We start from the raw sequence: 17,424 nt of genomic DNA on the forward strand, positions 1-17,424 counted from the left end.
GGTCACATGACCACCAAGCCACGCCCACAGAAGCGGTAGGGGAAATGTTTGAATCTCACCACTGCCTTCAAGATGCAAACCCCCCCTCCTTACCTGACTGAAAGGTGGGAATCTACTGTGTCCTGGTGGGCTTGGGACGTGCACCCCCTCAAAGGGCTGGCACCCCTCTGTCCTGACGCGCTACATTTCCCACTGGATGGAGTCAGCGATCCCTGCCTCGGCGGGGTAGCCGTCCCAGACCTCTTGGTGGGAGGGACGGGACGGTTTCCTTTGGGGAGAGACGGGTCCCCTCCAGCCAAGAGCCGTTTCTCCCCCAAGTTGTGGGTCTCGGAGACTTTATGCAGGCCCGTAGTTTCAGCCCGACGCTGAGTGGTGGGGCTGTTTGCCTGGGGGCTGGCCAGGCCACTCGTTTTCTGGGGGGAGAAGCCGAGCCCCCGACTCTGGGTCAGACGGTGAGCTGCGGAAAAATGAGAAAGAATAGCCAAACGAATCAGCCAGCGTGAGTTCAAGAGACTGAAGGTGACTCAAAAAATAACAGAAGACGGTTGGACATACGTATAAAATCCACAGATGGGAATAGATCTGTTGATATCTGTTTGTCAGTCTCTGTCTATTTCTATCTATCTATCTCTCTCTCTATTTATCTATCTATCTCTCTATCTATATCTCTCTATCTATATCTCACTTTCTATCTCTATCTCTCTCTTTATCTCTCTATCTATATCTATCTATCTATCTATCTATCTATCCATCACTCTCTATCTTATATTTAATCTCTCTCTCCCCCTCTCTATCTTCATCCATCTCTCTCTCTCTCTCTCTAGCTCTCTAGCTCTCTATCTATATCTCACTTTCTATCTCTATCTCTCTCTTTATTTCTCTCTATCTCTATCTATCTATTTATCTACTTATCTCTCTCTCCATCTCTCTCTATATATCTTATATTTAATCTCTCCCCCTCTCTATCTTCGTCCATCTCTCTCTCTATCTCACTTTCTATCTATCTATCTCTTTATCTCTCTCTCTATCTATCTATCTCTTTATCTATCTACTTATCTCTCTCTCCATCTCTCTCTATATATCTTATATTTAATCTCTCTCTCTCCCCCTCTCTATCTTCATCCATCTCTCTCTCTATCTCACTTTCTATCTTCCTATCTCTCTATCTATCTCTCACTTTCTATCTCTCTCTTTATCTCTCTCTATATATATATCTATCTATCTACTTATCTCTTTCTCCATCTCTCTTTCTCTATCTTATATTTAATCTCTCCCGCCCTCTATCTCTGTCTGTCTGTCTGTCTATCATCTATCTATCTATCTATCTATCTATCTATCTATCTATCTATCTATCTATCTATCTATCTATCTCTCCATCTCTCTCTCTATCTTATATTTAATCTCTCTCTCCCCCTCTCTATCTTCATCCATCTCTCTATCTCCCTCTCTATCTAGCTCTCTAGCTCTCTATCTATATCTCACTTTCTATCACTCTCTCTCTCTTTATTTCTCTCTATCTATTTATCTACTTATCTCTCTCTCCATCTCTCTCTCTATATCTTATATTTAATCTCTCTCCCTCTCTATCTTCATCCATCTCTCTCTCTATCTCACTTTCTATCTATCTATCTCTTTATCTCTCTCTCTCTCTATCTATCTACTTATCTCTCTCTCCATCTCTCTCTATCTTATATTTAATCTCTCTCTCTCCCCCTCTCTATCTTCATCCATCTCTCTATCTATCTCTCTATCTATCTTTCTATCTCTCTATCTATATCTCACTTTCTATCTCTCTCTCTTTATCTCTCTCTCTCTATCTATATCTATCTATCTACTTATCTCTTTCTCCATCTCTCTTTCTCTATCTTATATTTAATCTCTCCCCCCCTCTATCTCTCTCTGTCTGTCTGTCTGTCTGTCTGTCTGTCTGTCTGTCTGTCTATCTATCTATCTATCTATCTATCTATCTATCTATCTATCAATCATCTATCATCTATCTATCTTTCTATCACGTCCGATGATGGATATGGCACAAGAAGAAAAAGAATAATAATAATATGTATATAGCAACAAATGGCTGATGGCTACAAGCCACCAGGGGGCGCCATTGCAATGCTGCAACTCAACCAACATCCTGCTCAACTCCCCAAGTTGGAAGCCACTTTTTAATTATGTCATTTTTCTTTTTGGATGAATATTGTTTCCTGTTGCCTTCTCACAGGAAGCTTCCAGTTAACTCCTTGGGGGATACATATAGAGCATAAATCGGGCTCTTTTTAACCACTGGGCACTCTTAAAATTACAGCATTTTACGGAATTTTACACGGGCTTTGCACCTGTAAGGACATTTTTCAAAACAACTTTCCCTTTTGCTGCTGACGTTCAGATCCCCTATCGGTTTGAGGTAGCATCAGGCACACAGGGGGTAGCATTTGAACTCAGAGCCCAGACTGATGTGCTTCGCAGCCAGCAGCTCCCAGCCATCAACGCTATTGACCTTGATCTCAAAGCTCATTGAAGTTTTCGCTTTAGGGATCTTAGTTGAACTCAAAACTTTCAGCAGAATTGGAACTGCCAGTATACGGGGAAGGGAGACCACTGAGAGATTCCAGAGCTATAGGGAAGCTTGGGATGTCAAAGACGATCCAGAAAGTGTGTGTGGGGGGGGGGGGAGCAAGCCATTTCTCTACGATTGAGCCCCTCCCCCTTCAAAAAGCAATTGAACAGAGATATGAAATAAGTAGGGGCAAGAAGGGAGGGGCAAGAAGTTAGCAGTTAGACTTATATACCGCTTCATAGGGCTCTCAGCCCTCTCTAAGCGGTTTACAGAGTCAGCATATCGCCCCCACAGTCTGGGTCCTCATTTCACCCACCTCGGAAGGATGGAAGGCTGAGTCAACCTTGAGCCGGTGAGATTAGAACCGCTGAACTGCAGATAACAGTCAGCTGTAGTGGCCTGCAGTACTGCACCCTACCCACTGCGCCACCTCGGCTCTATAAGTTCAGAAGGGAGACCCTCCCTTAGTTTCTCGGGCTGTCAAGGTGTCCAGGGAAGGGCTGGACTTTCACACTGGAAAGTTCCTGTCAAGGTAGCATTGCAATAAAATTGAATTAGCTCATATAAGATAAGATTACATAAATTCCACTCAGTTTCAGTTTTGTGCCTTTCCTTATTAGGGCTGGCATGATAGTAGCATTCCAGTATTTGAGGGGCTGCCCCAGAGAAGAGGGAGTCAAGCTATTCTCTAAAGCACCTGAGGGCAGGACAAGAAGCAATGGGTGGAAACTAATCAAGGAGAGAAGCAACTTGGAATGAAGGAGAAACTTCCTAATAATGGGAACAATGAACCAGTGGAACAGCTTGCCACCAGAAATTGTGGGCGCTTCATCACTGGAGGTTTTCAAGAAGAGATTGGACCACCATTTGCTTCCTGCCTGAACAGGGGATTGGACTAGAAAACCTCCCAGGTCCCTTCCAGCTCTATTCTATTCTTCTCCTCCTCCTTTCTGCAGCAGAGTCCCTACTAATGCATCATCCAAAGGTCAAGTATAGTCTTGGATACTCATCCACTACTACAACGTGGTGGAACACACATTGTCAGCTTTCTCCACTTGGTGTAGGATGAAGGAAAAGAGGGGTGGAGTCAAGAGAGGAATCAACCTAGAATCTCTTTGTTGTCACAAACGGTTCCAATCCAATCCCTGTTGAATTCTGTGGGCCTTTATCTAACGCCAATGATTACTGTGTTGACTAGATTCTTGTGATATAGTGATTCATTCAAGAAAGGTTCGTAAGAAGGGGACAAAATTCACATCATCTTGCTTAGCAACATCATAAATATCATCGATTGTGGTTTAGACATAAGCAATAAACCCTCTTCACTGGAACTTATTGGATGGTCCTGATTCTTTTATATATATATATTTCTTTTTTATATATATATTTATATTTATAGTGACTTTCTGTCTGGATGGTCTCTTGTGATGAGCCGATAGACAGAGAAAGGAAGCAGTGTACTTCCTCCCATATTTGGGCATACCAGGGGTTGTGACACAACACATACCTATTTCCCTGGCCTAGCTGATAAAGGAAGAGAGCCTGTGGCTTAGTGGCTAATATAACTGCCTGATATGTAATACAGCCCAGGTTCGATTCCCAGTAAGGGTATGGCTAGCTGATGAGAGCTAAATAGCTTGAAATAGATCTATGCTAGTCTCCCTTTATTTATTTATCAGCACAAATGCTGTATGTATGTATGTATGTATGTATGTATGTAGTATTTGTGCTGATAAATAAATAAAGGGAGACTAGTATAGATCTATTTCAAGCTATTTAGCTCTCATCAGCTAGCCATACCCTTACATACATACATACATACATACATACATACATACATACATACATACATATATATATATATATATATATATATATATATATTTATTTTTTTATTTTTGTTACATAATAAATTCTTTTGTGAACAGGGTATTGTCTGGATTCCCCCTTTAACATTTCCACAAACACATAATTCATTCTACATCACTTCCCATTTTAGCCACATCACTTTTCTTCTTGCGTTTCCCAATTTCTAATTTTTGACCTATATAAACAATATCGTTTTTTTTCCTTCTCTTTAAAAATAAATCGACTTAGCATTTCTTTTCTCTCTATTTTCAATCAGCAACATATTTCTTCACATTCAATTTTTTTATACGATCAGCGTTTAACAGAATTACTTTACACATTTAGAGGTATTAGTATAACTCACACACATCATTTAAAACATACCATTAAATGGCTTATAGTATTTCAATTCATTCTACTAATCTCCTATTCCTAAATGTTCCTTTCTCTTTTTCTTCTTTTTATATGTCTTATATCTTTTCTTCTGATTTTTTTTCCTATTGCTTTTCGATAGGTTGTATAAGATATTTCTTCCCCAAATGTCTCTTTCCCATCTCCCCTTATTCCTCTCTTTGTTTTTGGCTAAAATTCTTTTTCGGATACCACTTTCCTTACACACAAATCCCTTACTCTCTTTGTCCCTCTATAATGATCTTGCCCCTTTGAAATTTATTTTCCATCTGATTTTCTATACCTTGTTACCTTACACAAGATTATACACAATAGGGAATTGAAGCCCAACCCACTTTAAAGTTGCCGAGGTGGAGAATCATTGGGCTAGGGTAATTCCTAAACATAAATTAGAAGTTTGGGAACTTTTTCCGCCTGTTTATCAAGGGATGGGAAACATATTATTCTAATATATTTTATCAGTATTCAACTAGGGGGCGGGGGATAATATGTGTGTGTGTGTTCATGATTTTTTTTTCAATGCACTTTTTAAAATAGAATACTATAGAACAGAACAAGGAAAAAAGGAAGGAGAATAGAATAGAATAGCAGAGTTGGAAGGGACCTTGGAGGTCTTCTAGTCCAACCCCCTGCCTAGGCAGGAAACCTTATACCGTTTCAGACAAATGGCTATCCAACATCTTCTTAAAGACTTCCAGTGTTGGGGCATTCACAACTTCTGGAGGCAACTTCTGTTCCACTGATTAGTTGTTCTCACTGTCAGGAAATTTCTCCTCCGTTCTAAGTTGCTTCTCTCCTTGATTAGTTTCCACCCATTGCTTCTTGTTCTGCCCTCGGGTGCTTTGGAGAATAGCTTGACTCCCTCTTCTTTGGGGCAGCCCCTGAGATATTGGAAGACTGCTATCCTGTCTCCCCTAGTCCTCCTTTTCATTAAACTGGACATACCCAGTTCCTGCAACCGTTCTTCATATATTCTTCTTGTTCATTTGAGTTCCTTGTCTGTTCCCCTTCCTCTCCTATCTCTGCTTTCGACAAGTTTTCCTGTATGGTCCTGAGTCTTCATACATGACACTCATGTGCCTTTCCTGGCGCCAAGCCCCCCCCCTCCCACTCTCCTCCCCAGGGTACTTACAGACGGAAGTGCAGCGGCAGGGATCATGTTTATCCAGGTAGTGCTCCAATGTGTCCCAGCCCCCTCCTACACGCACCATCACGTGGCTGCGGAGAACCTAGGTAGAGATGAATGAAAATAGCATCGTCCAAGGACACCATTTGGAAGTCTCTTTAAGCACTGGATCAAATCCGGTTTTACCCAATCTTTTCTTTATATATACCTAATTTTTACTTATGATTTCCCCCCCCCCCCCCGCCCTTTGACATCCCAAAGGGCTTGGTGAACTGCCTATTGTCTGGGTCAATACACTTTGCATGCTGTTCTGATAACGATCTTGCCATTTAAATAGAAATAATCGTGATTTTTCAACTTCTAACTTTTGTGCCTAGATAGCAATTATAATATGTTCTATTATACGTATCTCAGTGTAAGGGAAAGGGGAAGGCTCCCCTCACACACACACACACACACACACACACGTGCTGGTCGTTAAGCGAATCGCTGCAAAGTTGTAAAAGAGGGCAGACTGCCTGTTTTAACGACAGAAACGTTCGGCTTAAGCGTGAGGACAACCTGTATATTCAGAAACAAGATCATGTGAAGCGTTAATACCACTTTATAAGGCCTTGGTAAGGTCGCACTTGGAATCCGGCATCCAGTTTTGGTCGCCACAATGTAAAAAAGATGTTGAGATTCTGGAAAAAGTGCAGAGAAGAGCAAGAAAGAGGATTAGGGGACTGGCCAAAACAAATGAAGAACGGTTGCAGGAACTGGGTATGTCCAGTTTAATGAAAAGAAGGACTAGGGGGGACACGATAGCAGTTTTCCAATATCTCAGGAGATGCCCCAAAGAAGAGGGAGTCAAGCTATTCTCAAAAGCACCTGAGGGCAGGACAAGAAGCAATGGATGGAAACTAATCAAGGAGAGAAGCAACTTAGAACTAAGGAGAAATTTCCTGACAGTTAGAACAATTAAGCAGTGGAACAGAAGTTGCCTCCAGAAGTTGTGAATGCCCCAACACTGGAAGTCTTTAAGAAGATGTTGGATAGCCATTTGTCTGAAGTGGTGTAGGGTTTCCTGCGTAGGCAGGGAGTTGGACTAGAAGACCTCCAAGGTCCCTTCCAAATCTGTTATTCTATTCTATTCCTATTCCATTTCCAATTCTATTCTATTTTATTCCTATTCCTATTCTTATCCCATTTCCTATTCCATTTCCATTTCCATTATTTCCAATTCCAATTTCAATTTCAATTCCATTCCATATTCTATTCTATTCTATTCTATTCTATTCCTATTATTATCCCATTTCCTATTCCATTTCCATTATTTCCAATTTCAATTCCAATTCCAATTCCATTCCATTCCATTCTATATTCTATTCTATTCTATTCCTATTCCTATTCCATTTCGTATTCCATTTCCATTTCTATTCTATTCCATTCCACTCTAAGATTATTTGTGGAACATTTTTCCCCCAATGGCTGCATATTGACTTTGGAACTCCTTGCCAAGGGAAATCATAGGGTTTCATTTGCGAAACCTAAAAGGATAAAGATTGCAATTTCGATTCTTTTCTTTAAACAGACAAGAACTCTCCCAAACCTTTCCATTTCAGAGCTTGCCCTCGCTCAGCTGGCCCATGCTATCGAACAGCAGCAGCTGGTGGCGTAAACGTATCTTAAAAAGCCAGCTCTATCATTAAGCCCTCTGCCACAGGACAACAATCCCACTTGGAATAACATGAAAGGCCAGGAGATTATCTGACATGACGGCTTTATTTTTATCCTAGCTTTTTCTCTCTCGCTGGGGCTTCAGGGATGGTTTAACCTGGCATCGTAATGAATGAGAATTGGTCGTTCAGAACCCGGGAGCTGCCTCCTCTTCCATCCACCCTGCAAATTTCACTGGGATCTTAAGGGCTTAGAAAATTTAATCTGAAAGGGAAGCAGAGAGAGAGAGGATCGAACAGGCTGTTGAAGCAATGGCCCAGCCTTCTGGATCTCGCAGGAGGAGGAGGAGGAGGAGGAGGAGGAGGAGGAGGAGGAGGAGGAGGAGGAGGAGGAGGAGGAGGAGGAGGAGGAGGAGAAGGAAGAGGAGGAGGAGGAGGAGGAGGAGGAAGAGGATGAAGAGGAGGAGGAGAAGGAGAAGGAGGAGGAAGGGGAAGAGGAGGAGAAGGAGGAGGAGGATGAAGAGGAAGAGGAGGAGGAGGGGGGAAGAGGAGGAAGGAGGAGGAAGAGGAGGAGGAGGAAGGGGAGGTGGAGGAGGAGGAGAAGGAGGAGGAAGAGGAGGAGGAGGAAGAGGAGGAGGAGGAGGAAGGGGAGGAGGGGGAAGAGGGAGGAGGAGGAAGACGAGGAGGGGGAAGAGGAGGAGGGGGAAGAGGAAGAGGAGGAGGAGAAGGGGGAGGAAGGGGGAGGTGAAGGAGGATGAAGAGGAGGAGGAAGAGGAGGAGGAGGAAGAGGAGGAGGAAGAGGAGAAGGAGGAGGAGGAGAAGGAGGAGGAAGGGGGAGGTGGAGGAGGATGAAGAGGGGGAGGAAGAAGAGGAGGAGGAAAAGGAGGAGGAGGAGGAGGAGGAAAAGGAGAGGAAAAGGACTGGGAGGTCCTTAATGCTCTCTGAGCTTCGTGATTTCCTTACAGACGTTTCATTACCCTCCTACATAACCTCATCAGGACTAGAAGGGTGGGGCTGAGGAAGAGGAGGGGGAGAACTGTGGGGCCCTTGGTGTCTCTGAACTTTCTTGCTTCCTTGCAGACATTTCGTCACCCTACTAGGTAACATCATCAGGGCTAAGGAAATACCTGCAAGAAACACCATCCAGCCCCAAAAAACCCCACCAAGGACCCCATCATCCATCCTTCCTCCACCTGGCCCCTGGCCACACGGGCTGGACTACAACTCCCCTCATCCACAGCCTGCCCGGATTAATTTCCAAGACGGCCCTCCCCAGGGCATGCTTGCTTCTTAACGAATCCCACTTCAAGAGCTTTTTTTGCGGTGGGGGGGAGAAATAAATATATATAAATGAAATGAAGGAAATTAAATGAAGCAAACCCCCCCCCCCTTATTTTGGGGGTGGGGGAGAACTTTGCCGGGCTGCAAAGCTCGAAGAAAGACGCCAGCAATGGATTTTCTTTTTTTTTTTGCCAAAACAGAAGAGAGAGAGAGAGAGAGAGAGCTTGCCACGTTTGACCCGGAGACTCAGGCCACGAATAAGGCAGAGCTTTTGAAGTCCGTCCAAGGATCAAGCATTTCAGCCCTGGCCTGATTTCTCCTCATTTGCTCTGGGTCAAACCCGGTTCCCTTCCCTAGTTGTCGTCCCCCCCCCACCCCATGGCTTAAATAAATCTGTGTCAGGTGATCCGTGGCTCTGACGTGACTTGTAATGCTTGCCCCAGACCCTCGGCTCACTTCTCCCCCCCCTCTGGTTTCCGGGGTTGTCTTTTTTCTTTCTTTCTTTCTTTCTTTCTTTCTTTCTTTCTTTCTTTCTTTCTTTCTTTCTTTCTTTCTTTTTTTGCCAATATTGTATATTTCTGGAAGAAAACCTTCTAATTCTGAAGGGGTTTTTTTTTTCCCGGGGGGGGGGAGGGAAGAAGGGGGCAGGCAGCGTGGCATAAATGCAGAATGCAGCCCCCATCCCCACCCCCCTCACCTCCCTAAGACAGCTGGAACGAGTCTCTATTTGCCGTGGGTTTGAATTGCTGGGTGTCTCCCGCAGCGGCATAATGAAGGAGGCATTTTGCAAAAGGGTTGATTAACCTTCTGCAGATGCTTGGCTAGAAACATCTGTTTCCTGCTGTGCTCTTCTTCGGTCATGTGAAAATGAGCACAGCTGCCGCCCTCTTTCCACCAACCCCCACCCCCTTCCAGGCCCATACCATGGTTTTTTTTTTTTTTAATTAAAAAAGCCTACATTTATAAAAAGAAATATTTAGATTTCCCCCCATAAAATAAAGGATTTTATTTTAAAAAAAATATTTATAAAAATATAGGAGGAAGCATATTTAAATAAATAAATAAATAAATAAATAAATAAATAAATAAAGATAGACAGACAGACAGACAGACAGACAGATGATAGATGATAGATAGATAGATAGATAGATAGATAGATAGATAGATAGATAGATAGATAGATAGATAGATAGATAGATAGATGATAGATGATAGATAGATAGATAGATAGATAGATAGATAGATAGATAGATAGATAGATAGAATAATGGATAGATAGATAGATAGATAGATAGATAGATAGACAGATAGAATAGATAGATAGATAGATAGATAGATAGATAGATAGATAGATAGATAGATAGATAGATAGATAGATAGAATAGAGATAGGTAGAGAATAGAGATAGGTAGAGAGAAAGAAGAGAGAGAGAGAGAGAGAGAGAGAGAGAGATTTTTAGTGCGTCTAGTCAAGCATTATGGTTTTCCCAGTTGCAATGGATGGCTGTGAAGGTTGGACCATAAGGAAGGCTGAGTGTCAAAGAATGGAGGCCTTTGAGCTCTGGTGCTGGAGAAGACTCCTGAGAGTCCCTTGGACTGCAAGGCCATCCAAGCGGTCAGTCCTAGAGGAGATCAACCCTGACTGCTCTTTAGAAGGCCAGATCCTGAAGAGGAAATTCAAAGACTTTGTTGCACCTAAGGAGAAGGAGGAAGGACTCCCTGGAGAAGAGCCTCATGCTGGGAACGATGGAGGGCAAAAGAAGAAGAAGGGGACGGCCGAGAAGGAGGTGGCTGGATGGAGTCACCGAAGCAGCCGGCGTGAGCTTCAATGGACTCCAGATGATGGTAGAGGACAGGAAGGCCTGGAGGAACGTGGTCCATGGGGTTGCGATGGGTGGGACACAACTAACAAAGGAGGAAGCATGGAAGAAAATCTCAGATTCTCCTGTCTTCATCTCTCTAGGAATCCCAAAGTTGGTTTTTTTCCCCCAAGAGAAGAGGCCACTGAACTTTCTTGTTTTTTTTTCTTTGAAGACGTTTCGCTTCTCCTCCGAGAAGCTTCTTCAGTTCTGACTGGATGGTGGGGAAGGGAAGGATTGATACTCCTTGCAGACAGCTGGGCATTTGCCTTTCTTTTTAGAGAGGCCTTGAGGTTTATCACACTCACCAATGTGAAAAGGATTATAAATCACTTTTTTTCAGTGCAGTTGTAACATAAAACGGACACTAACTGGATTGTTGTAAGTCAAGAACAATTAATCAGTGGAACAACTTCCCTCCAGAAGTTGTAAATGCTCCAACACTGGAAGTTTTATAAGAAGATGTTGGATAAGCATTTGTCTGAAGTGGCGTAGGGCTTCCTGCCTAAGCAGGGGGCTGGACTAGAAGACCTCCAAGGTCCCTTCCAACTCTGTTATTCCTATTCTATTCTATTCTCTATCTGTTCTCTATCTGTTCTGTTCTGTTCTATTTCTATTATAATTCTATTCTACTCTAATCTGTTCTCTATCTGTTCTGTTCTATTTCTATTTCTATTATAATTCTATTCTATTCTATTCTATATCTGTTCTCTATCTGTTCTGTTCTGTTCTATTTCTATTTCCATTATAATTCTATTCTACTCTAATCTGTTCTCTAGCTGTTCTGTTCTATTTCTATTATAATTCTATTCTATTCTATATCTGTTCTCTCTGTTCTGTTCTGTTCTATTTGTATTTCTATTATAATTCTATTCCTATTCTATTCTATATCTGTTCTCTATCTGTTCTCTGTTCTGTTATGTTCTATTTCTATTTCTATTATAATTCTATTCTATTCTACTCTATTCTATTCTATTCTATCTGTTCTCTATCTGTTCTGTTCTATTTCTATTTCCATTATAATTCTATTCTATTCTATCCGTTCTCTATCTGTTCTATTTCTGTTATAATTCTATTCTATTCTATTCTATTCTATATCTGTTCTCTATCTGTTCTCTGTTCTGTTATGTTCTATTTCTATTATAATTCTATTCTATTTTATATCTGTTCTGTTCTATTTCTCTTTCTATTATAATTCTATTCTATATCTGTTCTCTATCTGTTCTGTTCTGTTCTATTTCTATTATAATTCTATTCTATTCTATTCTATTCTATATCTGTTCTCTATCTGTTCTCTGTTCTGTTATGTTCTATTTCTATTATAATTCTATTCTATTTTATATCTGTTCTGTTCTATTTCTATTTCTATTATAATTCTATTCTATTCTATATCTGTTCTCTCTGTTCTGTTCTGTTCTATTTCTATTATAATTCTATTCTATTCTATTCTATATCTGTTTTCTATCTGTTCTCTGTTATGTTCTATTTCTATTTCTATTATAATTCTATTCTATTCTATCTGTTCTGTTCTATTTCTATTATAATTCTATTCTATTCTATTTCTGTTCTCTATCTGTTCTGTTCTATTCCTATTATAATTCTATTCTATTCTATATCTGTTCTGTTCTATTTCTATTTCTATTATAATTCTATTCTATTCTATCTGTTCTCTATCTGTTCTGTTCTGTTCCTATTATAATTCTATTCTATTCTATTCTAAGAACTATATGTATTTTACGAAGCGTCCATGCATCTGGTTATTTTAAAAAACGAGAGCGTCTTCACATTGCCTCCCAATTCCTGGCAATTGAATTAATTACGACCTGCCTCACTTTATGGATCCAGGCTTCCCATTCTGTTGTTTCTGTAATGAAATATTTATGTCCATTCTGTCTGGGGAAAAAATATTTGGAGATATGCGGGAAGGCAATTTTGCAGAAGGAGATTTCAGGGTGAGGCAGAACGCAAAGAGGCAAGGAAGTATATAACCTCGGGTGTTGGGAAACAAAACCCAGTCAATAAAAACAAACAATGATAGTTTGTGGTCATTTTCAGTTGCAAAAGATTAATCTCAGAACAGATCAGGAAGCACACCGAAGGCCGTTGGGGCTCCTGTCAAATTATACTCTGCCTTTTCTTTTGCTGTCTTTTTAAAATATATATATATATATACTACCAAGGAGAGGAATAGGCAGAAATTGGAGATTTATTGATCTGGGACTGACCATCTCTTGTGATTTTCCAGGCTGCTTAAACAATGTTTCTGGCTGGGGAATTCTGGGAATTGAAGTCCAACCCACTTTAAAGTTGCCGAAGTGGAGAATCATTGGGCTAGGGTAATTCCTAAACAGAAATTAGAAGTTTGGAAACTTTTTCCGCCTGTTTATCAAGGGATGGGAAACTTATATTATTCTAATATATTTTATCAGTGTTCAACTAGAGGGGGAGGATAATATGTGTGTGTGTTCATGATTTTTTTTCAATGCACTTTTTAAAATAGAATACTATAGAAATAGAACAAGGAAAGAAGGAGAATAGAATAGAATAGAATAGCAGAGTTGGAAGGGACCTTGGAGGTCTTCTAGTCCAACCCCCTGCTCAAGCAGGAAACCTTACAACACTTCAGACAAATGGTTATCCAACATCTTCTTAAAAACATCCAGTGTTGGGGCATTCACAACTTCTGGAGGCAACTTCTGTTCCACTGATTAATTGTTCTCAATGTTAAGAAATTTCTCCTCAGTTCTAGGTTGCCTCTCTCCTTGATTAGTTTCCATCCATTGCTTCTTGTTCTGCCCTCTGGTGCTTTGGAGAATAGCTTGACTCCCTCTTCTTTGGGGCAGCCCCTGAGATATCGGAAGACTGCTATCCTGTCTCCCCTGGTTCTTCTTTTCATTAAACTAAACATACCCAGTTCCTGCAACCGTTCTTCATATGTTTTAGCCTCCAGTCCCCTAATCCTCTTTGTTGCTCTTCTCTACACTCTTTCTAGAGTCTCCACGTCTTTTTTTTTACATCGTAACGACCAAAACTGGATCTCGTATTCCAAGGGTGGCCTTACCAAGGCCTCATAAAGTGGTAAATGTTTTTGGAGGATGTTGTTGTTTGTTAATTCCCACGAATGGTCTTTTACCTTTTGGAGAGCTTTATATTTTAGCTTTGTTTTTCAATCAAAAAGAAAAATCATTGTGTAAATGAGAAAGAAGAGAATTTTCGGGACTAGGGTGCAGGGGATTGTAGTTCAGCAACCTGTGGGGGGACACCAAAGATTCCCACCCCTGATGGAATTATTCCCCATATCCAAGATGTCTATGGAGGCTCTTAGCCATCCACGTCATGTTTATCCAAAGGTGCTTTTCCAAGAGGCCACTGGACTTCCGTGTTTTTTCTTTGAAAATGTTTCGCTTCTCGTCCAAGAAGCTTCTTCATCTCTTACTGGATGGTGTGGAACAAGAAAGTCCAGTTGCCTCTTGAAAAAAAAAACCACCTTTCGAATTCCATCTCCTAGGTAAAAGGAAGCTGGCTTTGCTTTGGAGAAGCCAGCCAGGCTAGCTGAGGAGGATGGGAGTTGTAGTTGCAGGATGCCAGCAAGAACCAGCGGTCAGGCTGTGAGAGGCCTGCGGATTTCCCCCTCTACCTCGGAATCCGAGGGGACAGAATTAAGGAAGCTACAAAGGAAGGCTTCCCGCCCCACCACCCACCACCCAAGGGGGAATGTGAGTGGTAGAACGATGGGGAAAGGAGCAGTAAGTAGTTGCAGACGCTCTTACTCGGACGAAGATGAGTGCATTGGAGTCTCCGACTTGGTATTTGCCCTCCGAGACTTTGACCATGGGGAACTGGGACGGGCAGGTACAATGGCCCAGGATTTCTCTCACCTGAAAGAAAGGAAAACAGATAAATGAAAAACAGGCTGGTTAAATCAGGCATCAAATTGTCTGTCCATCCACAGATAGTGCTTGACTTACAATGGTTTGTTCAAAGTTTCATTGATGCTGATAAAAAGCGACTTAGCAATACAGTAGCCCTTAAGATTTATACACCACTTCACACTGCTTTCCAGACCTCTCTAAGTGGTTTACAGAGTCAGCTTATTGCCCCCAACAATCCAGGTCCTCATTTTACCGACCTCGGAAGGACGGAAGACTGAGTCAACCTTAAGCTGGTCAGGATCAAACTCCTGGCTGTGAGCAGAGTTAGTCTGCACTACTGCTCTCTAACCACTGTGCACGATGGATGGATGGATGGATGGGTGGATGGATGGATGCATGGATGCATGGATGGATGGAAGAAGGAAGGAAGGAAGGAAGGAATGACTAGCAATAGCACTTAGACTTATATACCGCTTCACAATGCTTCCCAGCCTTCTCTAAGTGGCTTACAGAATCAGCCTCTTGCCCCCAACAATCTGGGTCCTCATTTTACCCACCTTGAAAGGACGGAAGGCTGAGTCAACCTTGAGATGGATAGGTGGATGGATGATAGGTAGATAGAAGGTAGATAGAAGATGGATGGATGGATGGATGGAAGGAAGGAAGGAAGGAAGGAAGGAAGGGGAACAGGAAGAGCAAAGCAATAATAATAGCACTTAGACTTATATATCGCTTCACAGTGCTTTCCATCTCTCTCTAAGCAGTTTACAGAGTCAGCCTCTTTCCCCCAACAATCTGGGTCCTCATTTTACCCACCTCGAAAGGATGGAAGGATGAGTCAACCTTGAGCCTGTAGCTATCTATCTAACTGTCCATCGTCCATCCATCTATCCATGTATCCATCTATCTACCCATTCATCCATCCTTCCTTCCTTCCTTCCTTCCTTCCTTCGACTTATATACCGCTTTACAGTGCTTTTCCAGCCCTCTCTAAGCGCTTTACAGAGTCATCCTCTTGCCCCCAACAATCTGGGTCCTCATTTTACTCACCTCGGAAGGACGGAAGGCTGAGTCAACCTCCAGCCTGGTGAGATTCAAACTGCCAAATTGCAGGCAGCCGGCAGGCAGCAGAAGTAGCCTGCAGTACCGCACTCTAACCACTGTGCCACCTCTAGGATTTATGACAGTTTTTCACACTTACAACCGTTACAGCATCCCTATGGTCACGTGACCCAAACGGGCACTCATATTTATGACGGTCTCCGGGGTCACAGGTTCCCTTTCTGTAACCTTCCGGCCCACCAGATTCGCTTATAACAACCCAGCGGTACTCACTTAGCAACTGTCGTGATTCCGCTTAACAACTGTGGCGAGAAAAGTCGTAAAACGGGGGTGGGGTGGGGGGCTTACTGAACCAATGTCTCGCTCAGCAACCAAAATTTTGGGCTCAATTTTGGGCCATAAGTTGAGGACTACCTGTACAAGTTTCTCCATAAGTTGTCAACTTAATTTTTTTTTTAATTAACAGAATAAATCAATACCAATTTTTTAAAGTCCAGAGAGTGATAAGCAAGCAAAAAAAAAAGAATATAGAGAAAAGGTGGTAAGGAAGAAAAAGAAAGAGAAACAGAGGTATTGAAGTGGTATTTTATTTTTTTTACGGCACTTACAAATGCATTTATACGTCTGTCATCCTCTCTCTCTCTCTAAGGTGACATCATCGCTTCCTCCTTCCCATTATCTGCTCTTCTAATCTCCAAGCCCATAAACCACAAGTTCATTGTTATTATTATTTCCCAGGGTGTCACCTTCGGTCTCTGCATTCGTCCATAATAATAACAGCAAGCATGACAACACCTTGTGAAAATATTTGCTCCCTCAATTATCGATTGTTTAATGAACGTTGCTTGTTCAAAAGTGTCTTTCCAGTAGGCTGAAAACCCCAAATTTGTGGTTCTTGGCTACTTCCATCGTTTTACGTAAGATTGTTCTCTCTTCTTTGCTAATTCCAGGATTCAGTTATTGGGTTTTATTAGTTCTGCCTCCCTAAAACTACCTGGAGACGTTGGGGGGGGAATGAAGTCATTGTTTTTGAAAGCAGGGACAAAGGAGAAAAGAAAGTTCCCACGGGAGGGAAAAGGAACAATTTTCCTTTTTTTTCCCCCCCCCCCCTTCCCTTTTTCCCTCCCCTTGGATGGAACAAAATTGATCCGCGGAATTTTCCAAGCCTGTTTTATTAGCAGAGGAAACAGAAAGCAAATAAAAAAGTTTTTTTTTCCCCTTGTTCATTTGAAAGAGAGAAAGGAAAGAAAGAACTTAATTTTTCCACATTTGGTGCATTCATAGATGGCCAAAAGAAGAGGAGGCGAGGGGGGGGGGGAAACTGGCTGGACTGATCCAAGAATATTTCATTCGGGCGGAGGGAGAAATCCAAAGTCCAGTTCAAACACGTTGGCCTAAAATCTGTGGGTTTTTTTTTAAACCTTGCCAGCTTTAAAACATGCGTGGACTTGAACTCCCAGAAATCCTGACCCAGCGTCTGGGAGACGAGTAAAGGAAAATATTTGCAGCTCAGGGTTGAAATGAGGCGTCTTTCATGACCCAACAAGGGAACATCATCAGTGCTAGGAGTGGGGTTTGCAGGGAGGAGGAGGAGGAAGAGGAGGAAGAGAAGGAGGAGGAGGAGGAAGAGGAGGAGGAGGAGGAGGAGGAGCACTGTGGGGCCCTTGGTGCTCTCTGAGCTTGGTGGTTTTCTTGCAGACGTTCCACCACCCAACTAGGGAACATCATCAGTGCTAGAAGGAGTGGGGTTT

At 42.1% G+C, this 17,424-nt stretch overlaps 1 protein-coding gene across 1 annotated transcript; it reads right to left on the bottom strand.

Moving 5' to 3' along the window:
- Positions 1-62: 62 nt before the first annotated feature.
- On the bottom strand, positions 63-14,612 carry LOC116523523 (GAS2-like protein 1). The gene is made up of 3 exons (XM_032238636.1): positions 14,510-14,612; positions 5,949-6,045; positions 63-457 (listed from the first exon to the last, which is right to left on the bottom strand). The coding sequence occupies exons 1-3, from the start codon at positions 14,570-14,572 to the stop codon at positions 90-92; spliced, it is 528 nt and encodes a 175-aa protein (XP_032094527.1). The 5' UTR covers positions 14,573-14,612; the 3' UTR covers positions 63-89.
- Between the last annotated feature and the right edge of the window lie 2,812 nt (positions 14,613-17,424).

This window comes from Thamnophis elegans, unplaced genomic scaffold (assembly GCF_009769535.1).
Source record: "Thamnophis elegans isolate rThaEle1 unplaced genomic scaffold, rThaEle1.pri scaffold_396_arrow_ctg1, whole genome shotgun sequence".
Lineage (NCBI taxonomy): Eukaryota > Metazoa > Chordata > Lepidosauria > Squamata > Colubridae > Thamnophis > Thamnophis elegans.

Excerpts from the sequence above, each read along its gene's own strand:
- LOC116523523 (XM_032238636.1), bottom strand. The coding sequence starts at position 14,572 with ATGGTCAAAGTCTCGGAGGGCAAATACCAAGTCGGAGACTCCAATGCA. Across the intron at positions 6,046-14,509 it reads ATGCACTCATCTTCGTCCGA|GTTCTCCGCAGCCACGTGAT; the intron begins GTAAGAGCGTCT and ends ATCTCTACCTAG. Across the intron at positions 458-5,948 it reads CTGCCGCTGCACTTCCGTCT|CTCACCGTCTGACCCAGAGT; the intron begins GTAAGTACCCTG and ends ATTTTTCCGCAG.